The sequence below is a fragment of the Rhamphochromis longiceps genome, linkage group LG20, assembly GCF_057381845.1.
Source record: "Rhamphochromis longiceps isolate RC_006_pf linkage group LG20, R_longiceps_female_GT1.1, whole genome shotgun sequence".
NCBI classification, from domain to species: Eukaryota; Metazoa; Chordata; class Actinopteri; order Cichliformes; family Cichlidae; genus Rhamphochromis; species Rhamphochromis longiceps.
Window position 1 is genome coordinate 37,545,947 of NC_140576.1, and position 20,476 is coordinate 37,566,422.

General features: G+C 41.7%; 1 protein-coding gene across 3 annotated transcripts in view; it reads left to right on the plus strand.

Moving 5' to 3' along the window:
• The first annotated feature begins 3,644 nt into the window (after positions 1 to 3,644).
• The window catches only part of LOC146645901 (PDZ domain-containing protein 4-like), a 51,771-nt gene continuing 34,939 nt past the window's right edge, over positions 3,645 to 20,476 (plus strand). For all 3 annotated transcript variants that reach the window (XM_085393303.1, XM_085393305.1, XM_085393304.1), the window contains exons 1-2: positions 3,645 to 3,922; positions 5,175 to 9,026. In XM_085393303.1, coding sequence (XP_085249429.1) covers positions 8,967 to 9,026 — 60 coding nt within the window. In that variant the 5' untranslated portion in view covers positions 3,645 to 3,922; positions 5,175 to 8,966. The remainder of the gene's footprint in view (positions 3,923 to 5,174; positions 9,027 to 20,476) is intronic.

Sequence of the window (20,476 nt, forward strand, 5' to 3'; positions counted from 1 at the left end):
TTGATTTAATGAGGCGGTTCCACCAGACCTGCCAATACTGGCTGAGTAACAAAAACAAAAATGCCTCATGGGGCTTAATTACAGCTCAAGTGTTAGGGCCTGAAATTGAGCGTAGTGCTAGCTCACAGCTGGCACCCTTCTTCACACCAAGTAACCAAACCTCATGCAGGATGGACTGTTTAAGCTGCGTCAGAGGCAGGATACTGTCCCTGTGGATCTGCATGCCACTTTGCAACCCAGTTCACCCCAGCTCCTTTCAACTGGGTTCCACTTCCTACTTATAGAAGGACTTCCTCTATACAATCTGTACTTTCTATAGATTAAACAAATCCAATCTGCGGTTTTTGGTAGTTTTCTGAGCTGGTTGGAGATGCCATCACTTTAACCACTCAGCCACGACACACAAATGCAAACACAAAAAACAGACTGACAGACAGACGACAGTCTACAGACATGTCCTGATTAGCTGAGTGAGAATATTATTGGCTGTTGTTTCTAGCTGGGTCAATCAATAAATGACCAGCAGTGCAATAACAGCCGATGGTCTGCTTCGTAATTATTTAACCATGATTATTAGAGTCTCGCTGGGTTGGTGCTGCGGTGGTCAGGAGACACTGCTCCGTGATCTTCCCACTTTAATAAAACAAAACAACAGCTGTGTTCATCGAGGCCAACGTGCTCCAGAGGTTTACCATCGCATTCAGATGTCATGACATGACATACTCATTCTTAAATGATCCAACTCCATTAGCTAGCTTTGTGAGGTGATGGACATTGGCTGTTTTTGCAGTTGCCTGGCAACAGCAGGTGGACGCTGTCTGTAACCTGTGTCGTGTGTGATCAGCTTCACCTGGTAATTAAATACATTAGAAATCGATATCTGTTGCTGTGGCACTATAATAAAATCAGAGTGTGATTCCTCCGAGCGATGGTGCTGCTCATTGTTCACTCACACACACACACACACACACACACACACACACACACACACACACACACACACACACACACACACACACACACTGTTATAGCAGGACTCGTGGTGCCAGTGACGTTTATCAGTGTTTATGAGGACTCATTAAAAACAGATTCACATTAACAGAGAGGCACAAGTTTGTAATCTTCATTTCATGTTAATATGAAAGTAATTCATGACTCTATGTGTGTGTGTGTGTGTGTGTGTGTGTGTGTGTGTGTGTGTGTGTGTGTGTGTGTTTCCTAACCAATTAATCTTCTTATAAATTAACTCTGCAGACATTTATATGTATCCAGTTTAATTCAATTTAGTCGCCGTACCCTAACACACACACACACACACACACACACACACACACACACACACACACACACACACACACACACACACACACACACTGCAATCCTGTAGTTAAATTGTTGAAATGTTTGCTGCCCCTCCCCCTCTGAGCCATTATCTTTTGCCCTTTCTGTTTCTCTCCTTCCTTTCTTCTGCTGTCACCATGTTTCTCTCTTTTTCACCGCACACACACTCAGTAAAAGGAAAGCAGGCTGCCGTGGTAACAAAGACGAGAGGAAGGAAATGAAGACAAAGACAGAAGAAAATGAGAGAGATTGAGGACTTGAGAAATTCGGGTTTCATGGTTTTTATTCCTCCTCTGCAGCTGAGATGAAATTATTTAAAAAAGCCTCGGGAACATTAAAAATAGCAACAAAAAAGTGATGATTTCACTAAGCTCAAAGGGCAGAAGCTCGAAGTTTTGCTAAAAATCTAAACTTTGTGGCATTAGAGAAGCAGCGGGATCATAAACTGGAATGTGATCAGGAAGTTGAACGGAGGACGTTTTGTGTTGCAGAGGATTCATTTGGAATCAGGAATATGTGCACAATATGGACTTGGCTTCTTTCTCCCAATCATTTCTTCTCAAACTGCCACTTCAGGCAGGGCATGGATAATCAGGGGAGTAAAGGAGAATCTGATAAATCTCAGCTGAAAATAGATTTCAGCAACTCTCAGAACGACAAACAGCAGCAAGAGTCTGTGTTTCACAATAAAGCACAAGGTGGACGAATGAGAGACCTCGAACCCCAAACCAAAGGGAAACCGTGTACACGTGTTATCTCACATCTAACAAGGTTATCAGTCAAGAAAGTCTCCAACTCCGCTTTTGTGTCACGTTAATGACACAGATCCCTCGAGACTCACAGAACTAAATGATTTCTTATGCTGTGCAGATAGAGAGGAGAAGACGGTGAATGGCTGATGATCACAGGGCTACATCTGTGCCAGCATCATGCACACGCCTACACCAGGGACACCAACATACATGTGATCCAGAGAAACACTGGAAATTAATATTATTCTCACAAATGATCTGACCTCAGGGAAGAATATAAACCGAGCCGAGGCTCATCCCCTGCTGTTCCCCAGGACTTCATCCTCTTCTCTCCTCTGCTTGCCTTCAGCCCACAAGGCAGATGGCTGCGCCCCACTGAGCCTGGTGCTGCTGGAGGTGTGTTCCTGCTAAAGGGGAGTTCTTCCTCCCCACTGCTAATTCTGTCTATGTACAGTGTAGAGAGCCTTGACCTAACTGTTGGTGTGATCAGTGAGGACGTCATCAGACTGATGCAGACTACTTCTGCTGCTGTGTCATTTGTCTTTTTGGGTGTTTATGTGCATAAATTATGACCTGAATTACTTTTTACAGAGAATTAATTAATACCATTAAATTGCCTTCTGTTAAGGCTAATGGGGTTACTGGTTTATTGGACTGGAACCAATTTATACCCGTGTCTGTCTGGTGTGTTTGTATGTGCACAGTAATCGGTGTACTGTTGTCTTCATTTTGAATCATAAATCATCCTCGGTCCTAAATCAGCTGTTTTAAATCCTCCCACATTTAAGACCACTTTCTTCTGATTGGCTGCCCCTCAGCATCAGAGGGTTTGACGAGCAGGTGGGTGGGGCATCTGTACTGACAGTCAGAGACTGAGATGCAGGAGATGAACTGAGTGTTTCACAGAGTCTGCTGGACTAAGACACGTAGGACAGAAAGTAAGAATAATAAAGAAAATAAGTTCTACTTACAGATGTGTTTGGTTGCAGACTGCTTAACTGTTTAAACTAGAAGATTTATTGTAAATATGGGATAAATACACTAGTGTATTCTGGCTGCTATCAGTGGGTCTGAAACCCCCCACACATGCCTGCTGTGTTCTTTACTGTGATTTTTTTCGTCTGACACATTGACCGTCCTCTGCAGGAGGAAGAAGCTGGCCGTATAAAACTCAAATGTTCCTGCTGGTTTAAACTGTTAAAGTTGACATTTTGAAGATAAGAGGATTCCTCCTGACAAACAGCATGCACATGCAGATAACAGTCTGCTCGGTGTTCTTTTAACCGCAAAGACAACACGAAAAATGTTTACATGCATGTACGCTGAGTAAGAGTTGAATGTCAGAGAGATAAATGAACAGGTGAAGAACAATAAGAAGAAGAGACGAAAAAAAAGGAAAGATGGGAGGGCGGACAGAGCAGGTGGGAGGGAGAAGCAGAGGAGGAGGAAAGAGGCATCGTGGAGGGGAAAATTAATTGCCCGCTGCAGGTTATTGGCTGGCTGCACCGCCACGGAGGCTGCTGTTGTTCCAGCGTGGGGAGGATGCTGCAGAAGAAGAGAGAGCGGCGAGCAGAGAGCTGCAGATCTCTGCTGATTCCTGATGCACCGCCGGCTCCTTTTCATCCGTCTGTAGAGAGCCACGGCCGCTCAGACTGGGAGGGAAACGCCACAAATCTGTTTTAATTTGGAAGAAAGCAGAAGGAAGACGAGCAGGTGGGGACACAAGTGTGCCGGTTTTACCCACTTCAGGATCACCTTCTGTGGGAGGAGAAGGCGACTGATTCCCCGGGGAAATCAAGGAGTGGACGGTTCCCAAAACATCTGGAAAGGTGCAGCTGGAAATATTCTTTAAATGAGATTTAAAATGAAATCACTTTGGCTAAATCCTGTTTAGATTTGCTTTTTCTTCCAGGGGGGGCTTTGGAGTTTCTGAATTTTACTTCTTCTTGTAAAGCTGAACTTAAAAAATCATCTTCTTATCCATCTGCAGTTTCAATTCCTAAATATTTTATCTATGAAAGTCTTATTTTCTGATATTCCAGTGCAGTAAATTGTCTTTTATAACTGGGATGCTTTAACAAAGCTGAGATGAAACATTCTTCATGATCTTATTTGATCGACTGATTATTTTCTCGATTTCTCCCAGAATGTCAGAGTCGGTAGTTTTGCATGACTGAACTTCAGTTTTTGATCCTTCAAGTTAAAGACAGATCCACAAATCCACAAATCTTGCAATTTGACAAACTGAGCCTGAACATTGTTGGTAAATTTTATTCAGTGTTTACTGATTTACTGTTGATTTATTCAGTGATTTCCAAATCACGCTTTCTGCCTTGAAAAAAAAATCCCCACCATTTAAAATCTTTTATGGTCGATCTGCATTCCTGCTCTCACCAACAGCTGTGAGCTGATGAGCAGTGAGTGGTCTCATGTCGTGGATAAACCTCTTCTTAGGTAAAATACTTTGTAGCAACATTAGTATGAAATGTCAGCGTTAGCTGCTGTTCATCTGCAAACCACTTTGGAACCCACCCCCACCCTTTCACACTGTCTGACTGAATCGGTGTCATATCTGATGTTTGGCTTTCTGAGGTTAGAGTGAAATGAAAGGGCGGGGTGTCAGAACAGAGCTATACCTACAAATGCTGCGAGAAAACAGGATTGTGGTTGTTTTGTGACAGTTTTCTGCTTTAACAGTCCGATCGCACAGATTTACCTTTCAGTTCGATTTGAAGTTTAAAGGTTGACATATTTTCACTGGATTGATTCCTGATAATAACTGACAGGATGAGCATGTCTGTGGGTCTGAAAGGTCAGCTGCACTGATAATCTCTCGCAGGGCAAAAAACTCAATGACATTCGAACAAAAACAAAAAGCTTAAAATGGAAAAGATTAAAAGATTTTGAGCAGCGAGATCAGCTTTTGGCTGCAGACATGTGAGTCTATTCGTTGCTCTGAGCAGAAGGACAAAGAACAAATTCATAGAAATTCAGAGAAATGAGCAAAAACCAAGCCTGTGTGTGTTCATGTGCTCATTCAAGAACCTCTTTCTCTCTGTTTTTCTGCATCTCTGTGTCCAGGAGCGAGACTAAGCCGGATTTAACCTCTGTAGAGAAATGACGGAGCAGCAGAGGAAATCAAAGGATGAAAGAATAGAGGAGGAGAAAGGAGAGAAGGCCGGTACTCTCAGGGTCTAGCTCCTCTCAGAAAACCTGCCGGCTGCTCCTGGAGGAGGATTTTTTGGGGAGATTACGCGGAGATAAAGTCAGCTTCATGGCAGACAGAGGGCGACTGTTTGAGGCTGAAGTTTGCTGAAACAAAGCCGGTCTTCACCTGTGTGGATTATCTCACCTGGAGGAGGATTTTTGGGGATTGAGGAGTTCACAAATTGATTTTTCTTTCTGGTCGACAAAGATTTAAAGATACTTGGAATTCAGTGTGGTGACCTAAACACTGGAAATTTCATCGACTGAGGAAAATAATTCGTGTAATTTTCTGTTTAGTGGCACATTTGGAAAATACAGATCCAGCAGCCTTGGGTCATTTGCTGAATTAGACGCACGTAACTGAAAAACAAAGTGTCAAAAAGGGATTTTGAGAAATTCCCAGAATAGCGTCTCTCCATTTAAACGCCTTTCACGCTGCAGTTTTTCTCTCCCTCTGTTTGTTTCCTGTGAACACACTTTTTTAATCCTCTCTCTTTGTCTGGGTGCATGTCTTTTGCTCCTTTTCCCTCTGAGACGTCTGACAGGAATCCTGTGCTGGATCAGGGTGCATAAAACAGGTGCTGATGACAGATAACAGGTGCAGAGAGGCGCAGGTAGACTCTGATAAAGCCAGATAACTGATGCTCGGTGACAGAAGCAGCAGGTGATACAGGCTGAATGTGCTTCTGCAGAGAGTCGATCCTGTCTGTCATCTTTCTGCAGGCTAATCGAGGACCGTCTGTGGGCGAGGTGGGCGGTGATAAAACCGGAGGGAGACGCTGTTCTCTGCAAAAAACCAACATGCAAAAGGAGAAAAGTTAAACAGCCCCGAGCAGCAAGTGAGCAATAAATCTTTACTTAGAATGAAAAAGTGAAGGAAAAGATTCAGAAACTGCAAAGCGCTGATTTATAAAACAACCTTTTACACAGAAACATGCAGGCACAGGAAACACCTGTCAGTAAATATTCATCATCAGATCATTTTGGAGCTCACAGGTTTGTCTTTGAAGAAACTTCAGCTCTTTAACACAATAAAATAGTTTGCAAAACTAAATGTGCTTCAAGACTTTGCAGCTAAATTTAGATTTTCTGAGGGAGGAACAGCAAAAAGGACTGAAATCAGGCTCAAGGAGGAAACAACATGTGATATTCAACTGGATATTAAAACACACAGACATAAACTGAGAGACGCAAAGTGCACGTGGCAGAGACCGATGTGAGCCGTTAGTGAACCAGCAGGAAATGTATTTTTAAACTTTATAGTAGACACACAAAAGTGGCCAAAAGTGCACAAAAATGACAGATTTACTGATATAACATGGGAGCATTTTCCATCTGCACACATCAAAGCTGAGTGCAAACGTAACACTTTAGATGGAAACGCTGGATTCAGAGAGGAGAGGCTGAAATGTGGAGTCACTGCTAAAAGCACAAATGCTGCTTCTCCTTTCTGACCCTACAAACGCATCATTAATGCCACAGTGCTCAAAGCATTCAGCTCTAAACACAACCAACCTTTCAAAAAACACAAACGCACAAACTTTGATACGTAAAGTAAAAAACAAATCTCTTGTTTGGTTTGTTAGGTGAGCGGTTTGGGTATAAAACCACATTTTAAAGTTGAAACAGTAGAAACAGATGCTGGCGGTTTCAAAAGAAAAAGAAAGTTCTTTTACTTCTGCACAGACACGATCAGCTCGACTTTTGGACAATGTTTACAGAGGAGCCGCGGGCTTCTTATTTCTTGTGGTGATTCAAACCCTCAGATGAATTATTGAGAGCTCTTGATCCTCTCTCATCAAGAAACGGTTCCAATCTTTTATTGAAGCTCTTGGCGTTTTTACAATATTTCAAAATTTCTGACACAAGCCAGCAGCCTGTTAGAGTCAGATTGGGGGAGAAGGAACGTCGCTCTAAACGCTCACTGATGTTCACATGAATTATTGAAGCGAACTGAAAACAGTTTACAACCGGGAGAAGAGTTCTTTTCTTCAGTTCTTATTAACCGTCACAGGCCTCAATTCCACCTCAGGACGCACCTCAGGAGACACACAAACTAACATTTAGCTGGAGAGTTTGTGTTTGATTAGAGGCTCAGATTTAACCCATTTTGGAAAAGCAGGAAAAAGAATTTTTTAAGCTAAGAACCTTTTCCTTCCTGTTTGCAGGAACACACACTTTATTTAACCAAACCAACAGAGATCACACAAACGTCATCCTTCACTGAGTTTGAAGTTTGTCGTCTATAAACTTTCAGCTGTTACATTTACTCTAAACAGAAGCTGAAAACACACAATTTGCAGTCACTTTCTTCTCCATCAGCTTTCCTGCGCTCATCATTTTTTAAAAGCACCACGATTTGGATCTATTCTGTTTTTATTCATCACTCTCGCAGAAGCTACCAAATTTATTCAAAACAGAGAGAGAAGCAATTTGTTTGGTCATAAAGATAAAATATTCAGTGCAAGAAAAAATCAAACCGTTTCTGCTGCAAACATCCAACAAAGTGAAGCTTAAGTTGATTTAAACTATTTGATATTTGCACTGAGACTACAGCTGAATGATGCTGTAAGCACATGTGTACACTCTCCCTGTGGGAGCCGTGAACCAGCACTCGGACTTCATCCTTCCATCAGGAGAGATTCAGCCGCTGTTCATTTTTGCTTAAACAAACTGAACTGATTTTTCATGTTAACAGTTTCAAGCACAAACCGGAGATCGCCTTCCTCCTCCTCCTCCTCCTCCTCCTCCTCTTTCCCCCTGTAGGGCTGAAACAATCTACCGTGCATGAATAAAAATTAATTTTGATGAAAAGTGTCTCGCCTCCTCGCTGGCCGCAGGACGCCAGATAAAAGCTGTTTACTGCAAGGAGCAACAGAACGCAGCCTTTTTACGACAAAAACGGAGCCGAACGGCGTTTGTGCTGCTTTTGTCTTCGTTTCATCATTATTTCTGCTTGTGAGTGGGAAACAGTGAGAAACAGAGAAGTGGGTTTTACTTTTGTCTTTAGAGCAGAAAAGAGGACACGACGCAAACTCAGCTTGACTCTCAGCTGGGGTTTCCCTTTCTTGTCTTTGAAAGAGAACTTGTGACTTTGAGCTGATAAAAGGAGCTGCACATGTTTGGAGACACTTCTGGGGCTTCTCAGATGAAGTGGAAATCTCACTTTACTGTATAAAAACTACAAGTACCCTACTTTGGTGCATATTTGTCTAAAAACTGACTGAGTTTGAAGAACAAGCACAGATCTGCTATACAGCTTTTACCTGTTTGAAATAAATCAGCATAAATTTGAATCATTTTTTGATACATTTCTTGACAGATTTCCTCGCAGCCTTATGGTTAACACAAAGAACAAGAATAAAACTTTTTAGATGCACGATCTTCATCACAGAATAAAGATTTCACTTCGTTTTGGCTCAAACCTGATGATTTGATGTCAGTTTGGAACCTCATTTTAGGCCAACGGTCAGTGGGTGATTAAAAAAGGTTAAACAAGCAAGATCGCGAACACTGACCCGGACACATCAGATTTGGAGGTCAAAGGTCAGACAGACAAGCTGGATTATCGATACGGACTGGCAGCTGTTTCCTGAGGGACCTGCGGTGACAGAGAACAGACGACAGAGATTCAGATCAAGAGGACAGACAGACCGAGACGCCATCATGGGCTGCAACATGTGCGTGGTCAAACGTCCAGAGGAGCAGTACAGGATCATGTTCCAGGTAAGAAATCTGAGTGCTGGTGGCTGAAGCTTAAGCTGCTAAAAATGCTCAGTTTATTTTATGATGTAAGCATTTTTGAGGGGCAGCCAATCAGAAGAAAGTTAAAAAAGGACATCAGAATGGCTCATTTCAGATACGGATGTGTATCATCTGAACGGTGAAGCTTGCAAAGAAATACCAGTTATTAAAGAACTGAGGCAGAGCAAAAGTTTGGTGTTTGCCTTTGAACCGTGCAGTGGGATAAAGTCCAAAGATTAAAGAAGGAGATAAAAATAAATGCAGATGGATTTAGGATTCATGAGCGCTCACAGCCGAGAGGCGAGGTGGAGAATGTGAATTCATCAGCTTTGGTTTCGGAGAGAGAAACGAAGGTTGAGTAAAGACTGTGTGTTTGTGTGTGTTGATACAAAGCGTGGCACCATTCATCACTGCAGCTCGGTCCAGTTACTCTGTAAAGGTCGCGGTGTTATTCTGTCCAGTGGAGGCTGAAAGTCACGAGAGACTCAGCTTTCAGCGCATTTGTGGAAACATAATCTGATTCTGTCCTTGTAATTTGCTTTTTTAGCATTTCTCTCAAATGAATCCTAATTCTGTTGGCACTTCATTGATCATGTTATGAGGATTATTTATTTTTCAGGAATGAAACAACCAGTTCATGACTCCAGATTTACCTCACAAGACAGCTGAATTTTATTACAGTTTAAAAGATAAATGAAACCTCTGATGTTTTCCATTCACAAAGACTCTTTTCAAACTTTAACATTACAGTTTTGGTTGCTGTTTTCTTGGGCGTATTTGGGTTGTCTGACGATAGCTAAAACAACTGGCAAGAAGTACTCATGAAACAAACAGACATACTAATAATGGGAATTTCACTCACCATAACTCCATAGCAGCACATATTGTTTTTATATAATTGCATAATAAACAGCACAAAGTCCAGTTTATTACAAGTTTACAATGATACGATAACCAGTGTAAATGACATTGAAGAGTGCTCTCCTGAGAATAAAAGCAAAATAAAATAAAATGGGTAAGTTTCTTTAGACCTGACTCCTGATGAACAGGATATTGTGAGTTCAATAGTTTTCCAGAGGAACGAGCTGTATTGAAGTAAATGTTTGTTGTCTGTGGTTCTAAGTCATGACTGGAGCTGTCCATGGTGCTGAAACGAGTCAGACTTTTCTTCTTACATCACTGCTCCTACATCTGTCTCATTTTAGTCAAGCAGGTTTGTTGTACTTTGTAAAGTCCAGTTTATATACTGCCTATCTTTATTCTTACCTTATACAGAGTGCTTAAAACTACAAAGCATAATAAAACAATGAAATACGTAATATGTAATTTAAAATATGTACTGAAAGGATTTCGTTGGCAAAAGATTAGATTCTGGGTGAAAACTTCATTAACTTGTTGTTGTGCTCATTCAGTGATGAAAGAATTTAATATTTACATAAACTTAGCTTTTACTTTCCAACTTTGAGAACTGTATAGAGTCAAATACCAACAAGCTATGAACAAGTGTTTAGGAGTGAGTAGCTCTACTGAACTGCACTGTATTATTCAAAGAGTTGTTTCTTTTACTTAGCTAGCTAACAGGGTAAACGTCAGAGTGAACATAACTGGCTCCTTTGAACACAGAGAGTTAAAGTGAGCATGTGTGAAAATGTTACACATGGAGCAGAGCTCAGTCAGAATGAATGAAGTCAGTGACACAACATGAAATATACATGAACACACGTGGTTACTGCAGCTGAAATTCTAATTGGTTAAAATAAGGCACACACACACACACACACACACACACACACACACACACACACACACACACACACACACACACACACACACACACACACACACACACACACACACACACACAGATAGAGAATAAATACTGAACAGGAACCTGAACTCAGGCACAAAATGTTTTACAAAGAGTAACTTAATTCATAATGTGGAGATTCAAATCGATTCAGTTATATGTATGGCACTAAATCACAACACCAGTCACCTCAAGGAGCTTTATATTGTACAGTATATCCTATAATAATAGATACAGAGAAAAACCCAACAATCATATGACCCCCTATGAGCAGCACTTTGGCGACAGTGGGAAGGAAAAACTCCCTTTTAACAGGAAGAAACCTCCAGCAGAACCAGGCTCAGGGAGGGGCGGGGCCATCTGCTGTGATTGGTTGGGGTGAGAGAAGGAGGACAGGATAAAGACATGCTGTGGAAGAGAGACAGAGGATAATAACAGATATGATTCAATGCAGAGAGGTCTGTTAACACATAGAGACTGAAGAAGAAAAACTCAATGCATCATGGGAATCCCCCAGCAGCCTACGTCTATTGCAGCATAACTAAGGGAGTGGACTTTTAAATACTCTAGGAACAACAAGTAGGCCTGCAGAGCGAGAACGAAGTGCTCTAATAGAGTGATATGGTACTACAAGGTCATTAAGATCAGATGGGGCCTGATTATTTAAGACCTTGTATGTGAGGAGCAGGATTTTGGATTCTGGATTTAACAGGAAGCCAAAACAGGAGAAATCTGCTCTCTCTTTCTAGTCCCTGTCAGGACCCTTGCTGCAGCATTTTGGATCAGCTGAAGGCTTTTCAGTGAGTTTTTAGGACATCCTGATAATAATGAATTACAGTCGTCCAGCCTGGAAGTAATAAATGCATGAACTAGTACATCCTACAATAATACAGGAAAAAGCCCAACAATCAAACAACCCCGTGTGAGTAAGCACTTGGCAAGAGTGGGAAGGAAAAACTCCCATTTTAAAGGAAGAACCAGTCCCTTCAGTTAAACTGAATAAGAATCTGTGCTGTTAGTTATAAACTGGCCATATGATTCTCATCTTTGTGAGAAACTAACATCACAGATTTCAAGATTAAATGCTGAAGGATTTCTCTCATACATATTTTTCATGTTACCATCATTAATCAGCGCAGGTGAGTTCACTGACGTAGTCACCGCCCTCTGTGGCAGATCCCTGTGAGTGGATGTGGGATTGTACTGCCAGACTCACCTCTACAGCACTGTGCGAAGGTCTGGGGTAGTTCCTGTGGAATAGAATAGAATAGAATAGAATAGAATAATCCTTTGGGGAAATTTGGTTGTATCAGCAGCAAAAACACACATATACAAACAGAACAGAAACACAATTTTTACATATTTACATCATGGACAATAGTTACCAAAACAGTACTGTACAGTTATTACAATTAGAGTACAGATAGGTGGCAAACCCAGGTTGTAGAGTGCAAACAGAGCAGGATACTGAACGGTGTTTAAATAGTTTAATGAATAATTAGAAAAGTGCAGATTGTGTGATTGCATCTGTGGATTAAAAAGTAGACATGTGACTTCCAGTAAGTTAGTGTATATAAACTGAGAAAAGTAATGTGCAAGTTCTAACAGCAGAAGTTGTTACAGCACTGATGTCAACATCTATGTTTGTTGGGAGCAGTTTTGATTGTACAGTCTGACAGCTGCAGGGAGGAAGGACTAGCAGGCTTGGATGGCAAAGGATGTCCTCTAACATCAAGGAGATCACACTACTCAGCCTCCCTGGAAAAGTGTGCACCGTGTACTGTTACTTGTTCTTGAGTGGAGGGAGAGAGAAGCAGAAAAAACAAAGTTGTTGATTTACTGGCAGATCTGCTTCTGTGTGTGTGAGGTGTGTGTGGTAAAGTGAAGAACAAGATAAAGGATTTAAGTGGCTGGATGAACGTCCTCCACTTAGAAGCTCGGTGATTCGGGAGGAGCTAAGAGTAGAGCTGCTCCTCCTCTGCACTGAAAGGACCAGCTGAGCTGTGGACTCTGATGAGGATGCATGAGGTGTTTTTGGACATGTCCAGATACAGGACATGCTGCAGAGATTACAGCTCATTTGTGGCTTGGAAATACCCACCGAGCAAAGTAACGTCAGAGTGACATCTTTAATAAGTCATTTTTGGATGTACAATTTTGGTCCTCTGAAGGGTTTGTTCTCTAAGGCCTGACGACGCCTTTTTTTCAACATCTACTGAACATCGAGTGCTGACGTCTGTAGGACCTCCGTGTACAGGCTGTTTATAGTCCAAATGTGGTCGATGAGGACGTCTTTTATACTGCTTCTATAGACTCTATATGTTTCCAGAAGGTGGAGGAAACGTGTTCTGTAGACAAACAGTTATGTGTGAAGGAATGCAGAGTGATCAGCCTGCACGGTGGGTTTGGAGCAGAAATGTCTCCAGCTTCTCACAGGCAGTTTCAAAATGCGATGAGATGATTTGTTATGCACAGGTCTCTAATTTCACAGATGACACCACACTGACACCACACGGCCAGCAGACACAGGCTCCCTCTCTGTGGCACACAGGCCTGTTTATCAGGGCATCCACACAGTTCTAATGGAGGTAAATATTTTACAGCAGTGAGTCTGAATCTTTGGTCATAAAGCAGCAGCTCGGCTTCTGTTGCTGTATTAAACTTTATATTGTGGTAGCAATGTTCACAGAGTCACAGTAAGACCTGACTGACTTCTCTCTCTGTCTGTCACACACACACACACACACACACACACACACACACACACACACACACACACACACACACACACACACACACACACACACACACGCACAAACTCCTCTGAGGGTTGTGCTTTCCTGCCGTCTCGATGATTGTTAGACATCATTGCTGCCTCCACTAGGTCACCTTAGGAGAAACACACAGACACACACCTGGGATTCACATTCATTATAGAACAGTGTTGGCCTGATTGATCTGAGCTCTCAGGGAGTTACAAGACTTCTGCAACCCCCAACACACACACACACACACACACACACACACACACACACACACACACACACACACACACACACACACACACACACACACACACACAGGCCCACCTTCCTGTGTTATACACCTTCCCCATCCGAATAAAGTGTTTTTGTTCATGATCCGGTCTTGGTGGAGTGATCACGGTCGAATCTTTTTTTCGTTCTTCTTAGAACAAAACTAAACATCCAGTTTGCTAAAGAAATGAGGTGGGACCCAGCTGTAGCTTTATTCATGTGTTTAAAATGAAGAAACGACCGTTCTGGCCAACAGCAACCTCAGACTGAAAATTGTCTTCGTTATTACATCAGAGAAAAATGATCATAAGTTGTTGTACAGAGATGAAACCACCTCTGTGTTTTTATTGTCCGTTCATCTGTCAGCTCACTTGTTTGTTCTCCCTGCTGCACACTCATGGATTTAGGTTTACAGATGTGCTCAAAATGACCTGCTTTAGTTTAAATCAATCGTTGGGAAGGTGATTTAAAGATTCCTCGATGGTCTAATTTGATGCCACAGATGCTGGAGAACATTATTCTTGTTTATTATTATTATTCTTGTTCCTCTTTCTTGTGTTCTGTTTTTTTGTTTTCCATTTTGTTCACAAATTTAATTTCAAAATGTTTTTTTTTTTACTTGAGCCACAGTGAGTGTGTCAGGAGAAATTATAATCAGAAGCTCTGTTATTTCAGTGTCACTTTTTCTTTCTTTCTTTCTAAACATCATTTATAACTCAGTGGGACAACTTGGACAACTGTCCTTTACATCCTGTTTTTAAAAGCTGTCCTTTCAGGCTTCCTCTTTGGACAAAATTGTTTCAGTTTCTTCCGTCCAACTTTCTCCTTTTTTCGTGCCTTAGAGGTCTCGGCTTCTCTCTGAAACATCATCACCACTTCCTCCACTTCAGCTGGAGGTAAATGTGTTTCCTATGTAGAGAAATGGGAGCATGGCAGTATGCAGAAGGCTGTTGGTTCATAATGAGTCTCATTTACTAGCCGGCTCATGGTGGTGATTCAAGAGTCTGATGGCAATTTTGTGTTTGCACTTGTTTCTTTGTGCAGGGAAACGATGTTTGCACACACGTCAGTGAATGATTGTTTCAGACGTCTTGTGGCTATTTTCTGATGCAGCTTTGAAAAATGAAGCTCAGGTGCCAGCTTCATTTTAGAGAGAAGAGGCTTCCTCCTGCAACCCTTCCATACAAGCCACATTTGTTCAGTCTGTTTCTTACCATACTGTCATGACCTTTAACCTTTAACATGCTAACTGTGGCTTGTAGAGATGGAGCTCTTGGTTTTGTTGTTTCTTTTTTAGCTCCGCAGAGTCTGACCTTGGGGTTAATTTCAATTTACTGACTGTAACTTTAAATTAAAATCATTAAAGTCTGTTGGTGCTGGCCAAACCTCACTGATACAACACTAACAAGTAATCTCAAGGTCAAAGGGTCTCTTCCAGAAGCAACCGTGAGAGTTTGGAGCCTTTAATTAAATGATTATTTAAACCAAAGTCCCGTCTCCTACCTGGGCTATAAAAGCACTAACACTGGAATCCAGTCTGTTAGTGATGTTTCCTGTTCCACGTGCACATTCTTTGTTCTTACAGTCGTCTTTGTCAACTCCTGAGATTTAAATTGAATCCAATGAGGTCTTCAGTAAATTAATCCCCATTTCATACAAATACTTGCTGTGTAGCATTTACTGTAACCAAGCGATTAGGTCAGCATCCTGCTTTGATTTATTGTCTGCATTTCACTTCCTGGTTTCATTTCAACTGCTTCAAGTTTATATTTGTACTTTGATGTTTTTCTCTTTTGTGGAAGGAATCCATTTGTACCCCAAATGCGAATGGGTGTTTGATTTGTCGATTAGTCATGCCTGCCAGCCACAGCCTCTGGTTTGTCCAACACTGCCTCCGAACATTTGAACGGCCCTCTCGTGGCTTCAGGCTCCATCTGTCTGTCTGAAGCTAAACGACTGCCAGAAAGAAAAAAACCCTCAAAGTCTGAATGAAAATCAAACGTCCAGACTCAAACTGAGCAAATCAAAGAAGGTGTGTAAGTGTGTGTTACCGTCAGGGCTTGGCAGAGCTGTACAGGTGTGTGTGCTGAAGCTGGCGGCTGTTATTCTGATTTCTTTTTGATTTCATTTGATTTCCTCGATGCCCGGCCTGTCAGGAAACCACACAGCGAGTCCTTCCACACTCACAGTTGGATGAAGATGCACATAAATACACATAAATGCACATAAATGCACATAAATGCACACTGCCTTCTTTTGTTCTCTCTCAGTTCCATGTCTCTTTACATCTGTTACTGTATTGGCTTTGCTTCACTTTAGAGTAGAATAGAATAGAATAGAATTCAACTTTATTGTCATTGCACATGCACAGGTACAGGGCAACGAAATGCAGTTTGCATCCATCCAGAAGTGCTTTAGTGATATAGATATATTACAATATATATTAGCAATAATATAGATATGTGAGTATATTACAGAAATGGGTCTATTATGGTATGTTATAATGTACACGGTATGAAGTATGTTGTGAATATTCTATAACTATAAGTATGTACAGGCTGTAGTGAGTACAAGCTATGTACAGGATATGAACAGGATATAAATATGAAAAACTATACAGAATATGAAATAAATAACTTTACAGAATCTGAGATATACAGCTATACAGAAATGGGAACTATGCAAGTTGTAAACAGTTGTAGGATTAAAGATTATCGAATGTACAGAATGATTATTTACACAGAGCTATACAGTAGTGCAGTTAAGATAAGTGAGGGTGTAGATAGTTTCTACAGAGGTATATAAAGTGCTGGTGGTTGTGAGTGGTGGTTCAGTCCATGTTATTATTGTGTTTGAGGGTACAGTTGTCCATTGTGGGTGTGTGTATGTTCAGTCCATGAGTTTAACGTGGGTCAGATGTCAGGAGGCAGAGTTCAGGAGTCTGACAGCTGTGGGGAAGAAGCTGTTCCGGTACCTGGTGGTCTTAGTCCGGAGGCTCCTGTGGCGCCTCCCAGAGGGCAGGAGGGTGAAGAGTCCATGTGATGGGTGACTGGGGTCTTTGATGATTTTCCCAGCCCTTTTCAGACACCGCTTCCTGTAGATGTCTTTTATGGCAGGAAGTGGTGCTCCGGCGATGCGCTGGGCAGTTTTCACGACCCTCTGCAACGCCTTCCGGTCCGAGGCAGAGCAGTTCCCGTACCAGACTGTTATACAGTTGGTCAGGATGCTCTCGATGGTGCAGCGATAGAAGTTCACCAGGATGTCTGAGGACAGGTGGTTCTTCCTCAGAGTCCTCAAGAAGAAGAGGCGCTGGTGAGCCTTCTTGACCAGCTTGGAGCAGTTGGTCGTCCAGGTGAGATCCTCGGAGATGTGGACTCCCAGGACTCCACTTTAAATGCGTGTTTGACTAATTTCTTCACTTCCTGTTGACTAATTTTATTTTTGAATTGATCTCCAGACACGTTTTTTTTCCTCCCCCCTTTCTGGAACATCCCCACCCTCTCTTCTCCAACAACCTCTCAGCCTGCTTGCTTCTATAGTAACCCTGTCTTAAGTTGCTGCACATACAAAACACTAGAACTTGTTCTGTTTGTGTAGACACACAAGATTGATGCTGTCCCCCTATAAGAAACTCTGCAGTTGTGGAATAGGAAGGTTTTACTCGAGCAGCCAGGAGAGGGTTTTAGTGGGACAGTTTAGTTTGATCTGCATAACAGTGACAATGAATTTGTTGTGTGGGTAAAAACAACAGTAGTTTGTGGATGGACGTCTGTGGGTGTATGACACAGACGAACTGCTTACTTACAATGCAGATGCTCAAACTGAAACCAGCTGCATAACTCACATTAAGCTTTTGCTTGTTCTTTGGATCAGAAATACTTCATGTTATCATAAATACGTTGGCTACAGTCGAAACTTCAGACATGCAGTTATGAGTCTTAGAGAGTTTAACATGGAAGTCGACCCAAAGAAGAAATTCATTTCAAGCAGGAGGGGCTCTTAGATTTATTTCTTTTATTTTAAGAGTAATTAATTATTACATTAATTATATATATATATTAAACTAAACTTACCAACAGATAATTATTTAAAGGACAGAATCTCCCCGTGCTTACAACCACAACTCATCATGCTTTCTAGCAACAACCGGAGAAAAGTGCCAAAAAATTACATCTTGCATTTACAAACTCTGTAGTAGTGCTAATATTACACACTGATCATTTTGATACACTTGCATAAAACTGTAACTGCTTTAAAAAACAGCAACAAAACAAACAGAAAAATCTATTGAAGATTCTTCAGTTCTCATGATTTTTATTAGACTCTCTGTCCTGATAAATGCATTTAGAGGTGCTGCCTCCTTCATCTGATACAGTGGCTGCACTCATGCATTACTGCCAGAAACAGCAGCAGCCAGTTATCTGCAGCTCTCTCTGTGTGGGTCTCTATTGGTGTGCACATATTACAGGAAAGCCTCGTTCTCTGAGTCAGGAACTGATAAAAGCTCTTATTTCCCACGCTTCAAAACTGAAAGCACCAGATTCCTGTGGCAAAAGAAAAGGTCTGAAATTAAAACTAGTGCATGTAGTAAAACGTATGTATCTAATCTGTTCTCAGTCTCTGTTTTTCCATGAAGTCGTCCTCCACCTTCCTCGTGTTTGTCTCTTAGATGTAATCTCTACCACCGTCCTCCCTCCTGCTCTTTCTCCCCCCTTCGTTCCCCAGTAACCCCACTGCCTCTCCATCTCTGTCGCCTCCTCCACTCACTTCACTGTCAGATTTGTCTCAATGGGATGCTGTTGCCACGGTAACCAGGGTCATTAGGAAAGCTGTATTTATGCTTTCTCACACTGGAGTTGGCAGATCTGGTGTAATGAACACACGTGCATGCATGCGCACGCGCGCGCACACACACACACACACACACACACACACACACACACACACACAGCTGCTTTTATAACACACAGAGAAGAAGAAGGCGAGGTGAAAGATCCACAGACATGTGCCGTTAAAACATTTGTTCAGCAGATCAGAGAATCAATCAAAACACAAAAAGAGGAGAAGAAAACAGCTGATGATGATTTTAAACACATTCATCTATTTTTTAGCTTCAATCTTACATTTTTATCATTTCTGCTCTTCTTCCACCAAAATGAGCCACGTTACATCCGTCTGTTCAATTCAGTTTTATTTATGTGATGCCAAATCATAACAGGAGTCACCACAAAGCGCTCAATATTGTAAGATAAATATCCCACAATGATAACCCCAACGATCAGACTTTGTACTTCGGTGACAGTAGGAAGGAAAACCTCCCTTTTAACAGGAAAAAGCTCTGGCAGGAGCAGGCTCAGGGAGGGCAGCTGCTTCCTGTCTTTATGCTAAGCTGTTCATAAACAGCTCTCTAAAAGAATACTGGAGATAATTTGTGTGAATTTCAGGGGCGACGACACCTCCTGGTTCTCTGTGTATATTTGCCTTCGTACACTACAAGCTGTTTGGTCTCAGTTTATTGAAAGTTAGATAGAAATCAGTTAAATATAGACAAAGAGTTCTGGGATGGATGTGCTTGTGAATGGGTGAACGAGACGTGCTGTAGTGCTGGAGCCCAAAGCTAAACACACACCGACTAAACAAAGTAAAAACAAAGCCTAACTGTTCAGCCCACAGGACACTTACACTGTCTGCTTTAACGCAATGAGCTCATCGGCCACTGGTGTTTCTTTTCTCTGTGGGACCGATTCTGCTGGTTTCTGAATGAAAAGAGTCAAATGTTCCAGTGATGTCGTTTGATCTTCTATCGTACTTTTGTGTCGCAGTGATAGAAATGCTTCACTGTCTGACTCTCAGTCATTTCAGAATAAAAAAGAAAATCCTCTTTTTTACATCAACGCGTTTACATGTTGCTCTTTATTCTTTATTATCTGAGAGTCGTCAAAACTGCATCAGTCTTAATGAGCTGCCGCCTCATTAGGCCTTCAGCAGCTGAAAGAAGCAACACTCCAGGGACCGAATCGGCCTGTTTGTGTTCAGCTGTGGATCTGAGAGGAGCACCAGGTGGTAACGTGTTGCTACCATTCCCATGCTGCACTGCTGCTGCACCGACAGGAAGTACTCATTGGAAAGAACTCAAGTCAGAGTTCAGAGTAGAAGACCGACTGATGAGCACTCGCTTCAGCAGCTGGAAGACTACATTTCAGAGGACTGAGCCAGCACCCAAACCTGGGTTTGATTAAATGCTCAGAAAATTAACGGCAAATTATTCTTGCCATTTGTCAGAGAAATAATTGGAAGGAGAGAATTTGAGCTCTGGGAAATTAAGGTATTTTCTTTCATAACATTTAATAAACAAAAAAAAAAATCACATTTTATTACAAATGTTAATTGTGGAGGCCTTAAATAATAAAACCCCTTTAAAGTATTACTTGTGTGACTGTTTCTCAGTTATTGTGTGTTGGCCTGGTGGGTCGGGGGGCGACACACACAAAACTTTCATTACATCACATTTGTTTTTCTAAAGGTCTCAGAGTTGGTTTAAAAAACTACAAGGAGATAAAATGATCCCAGAACATCCCCAAAATTTCCAC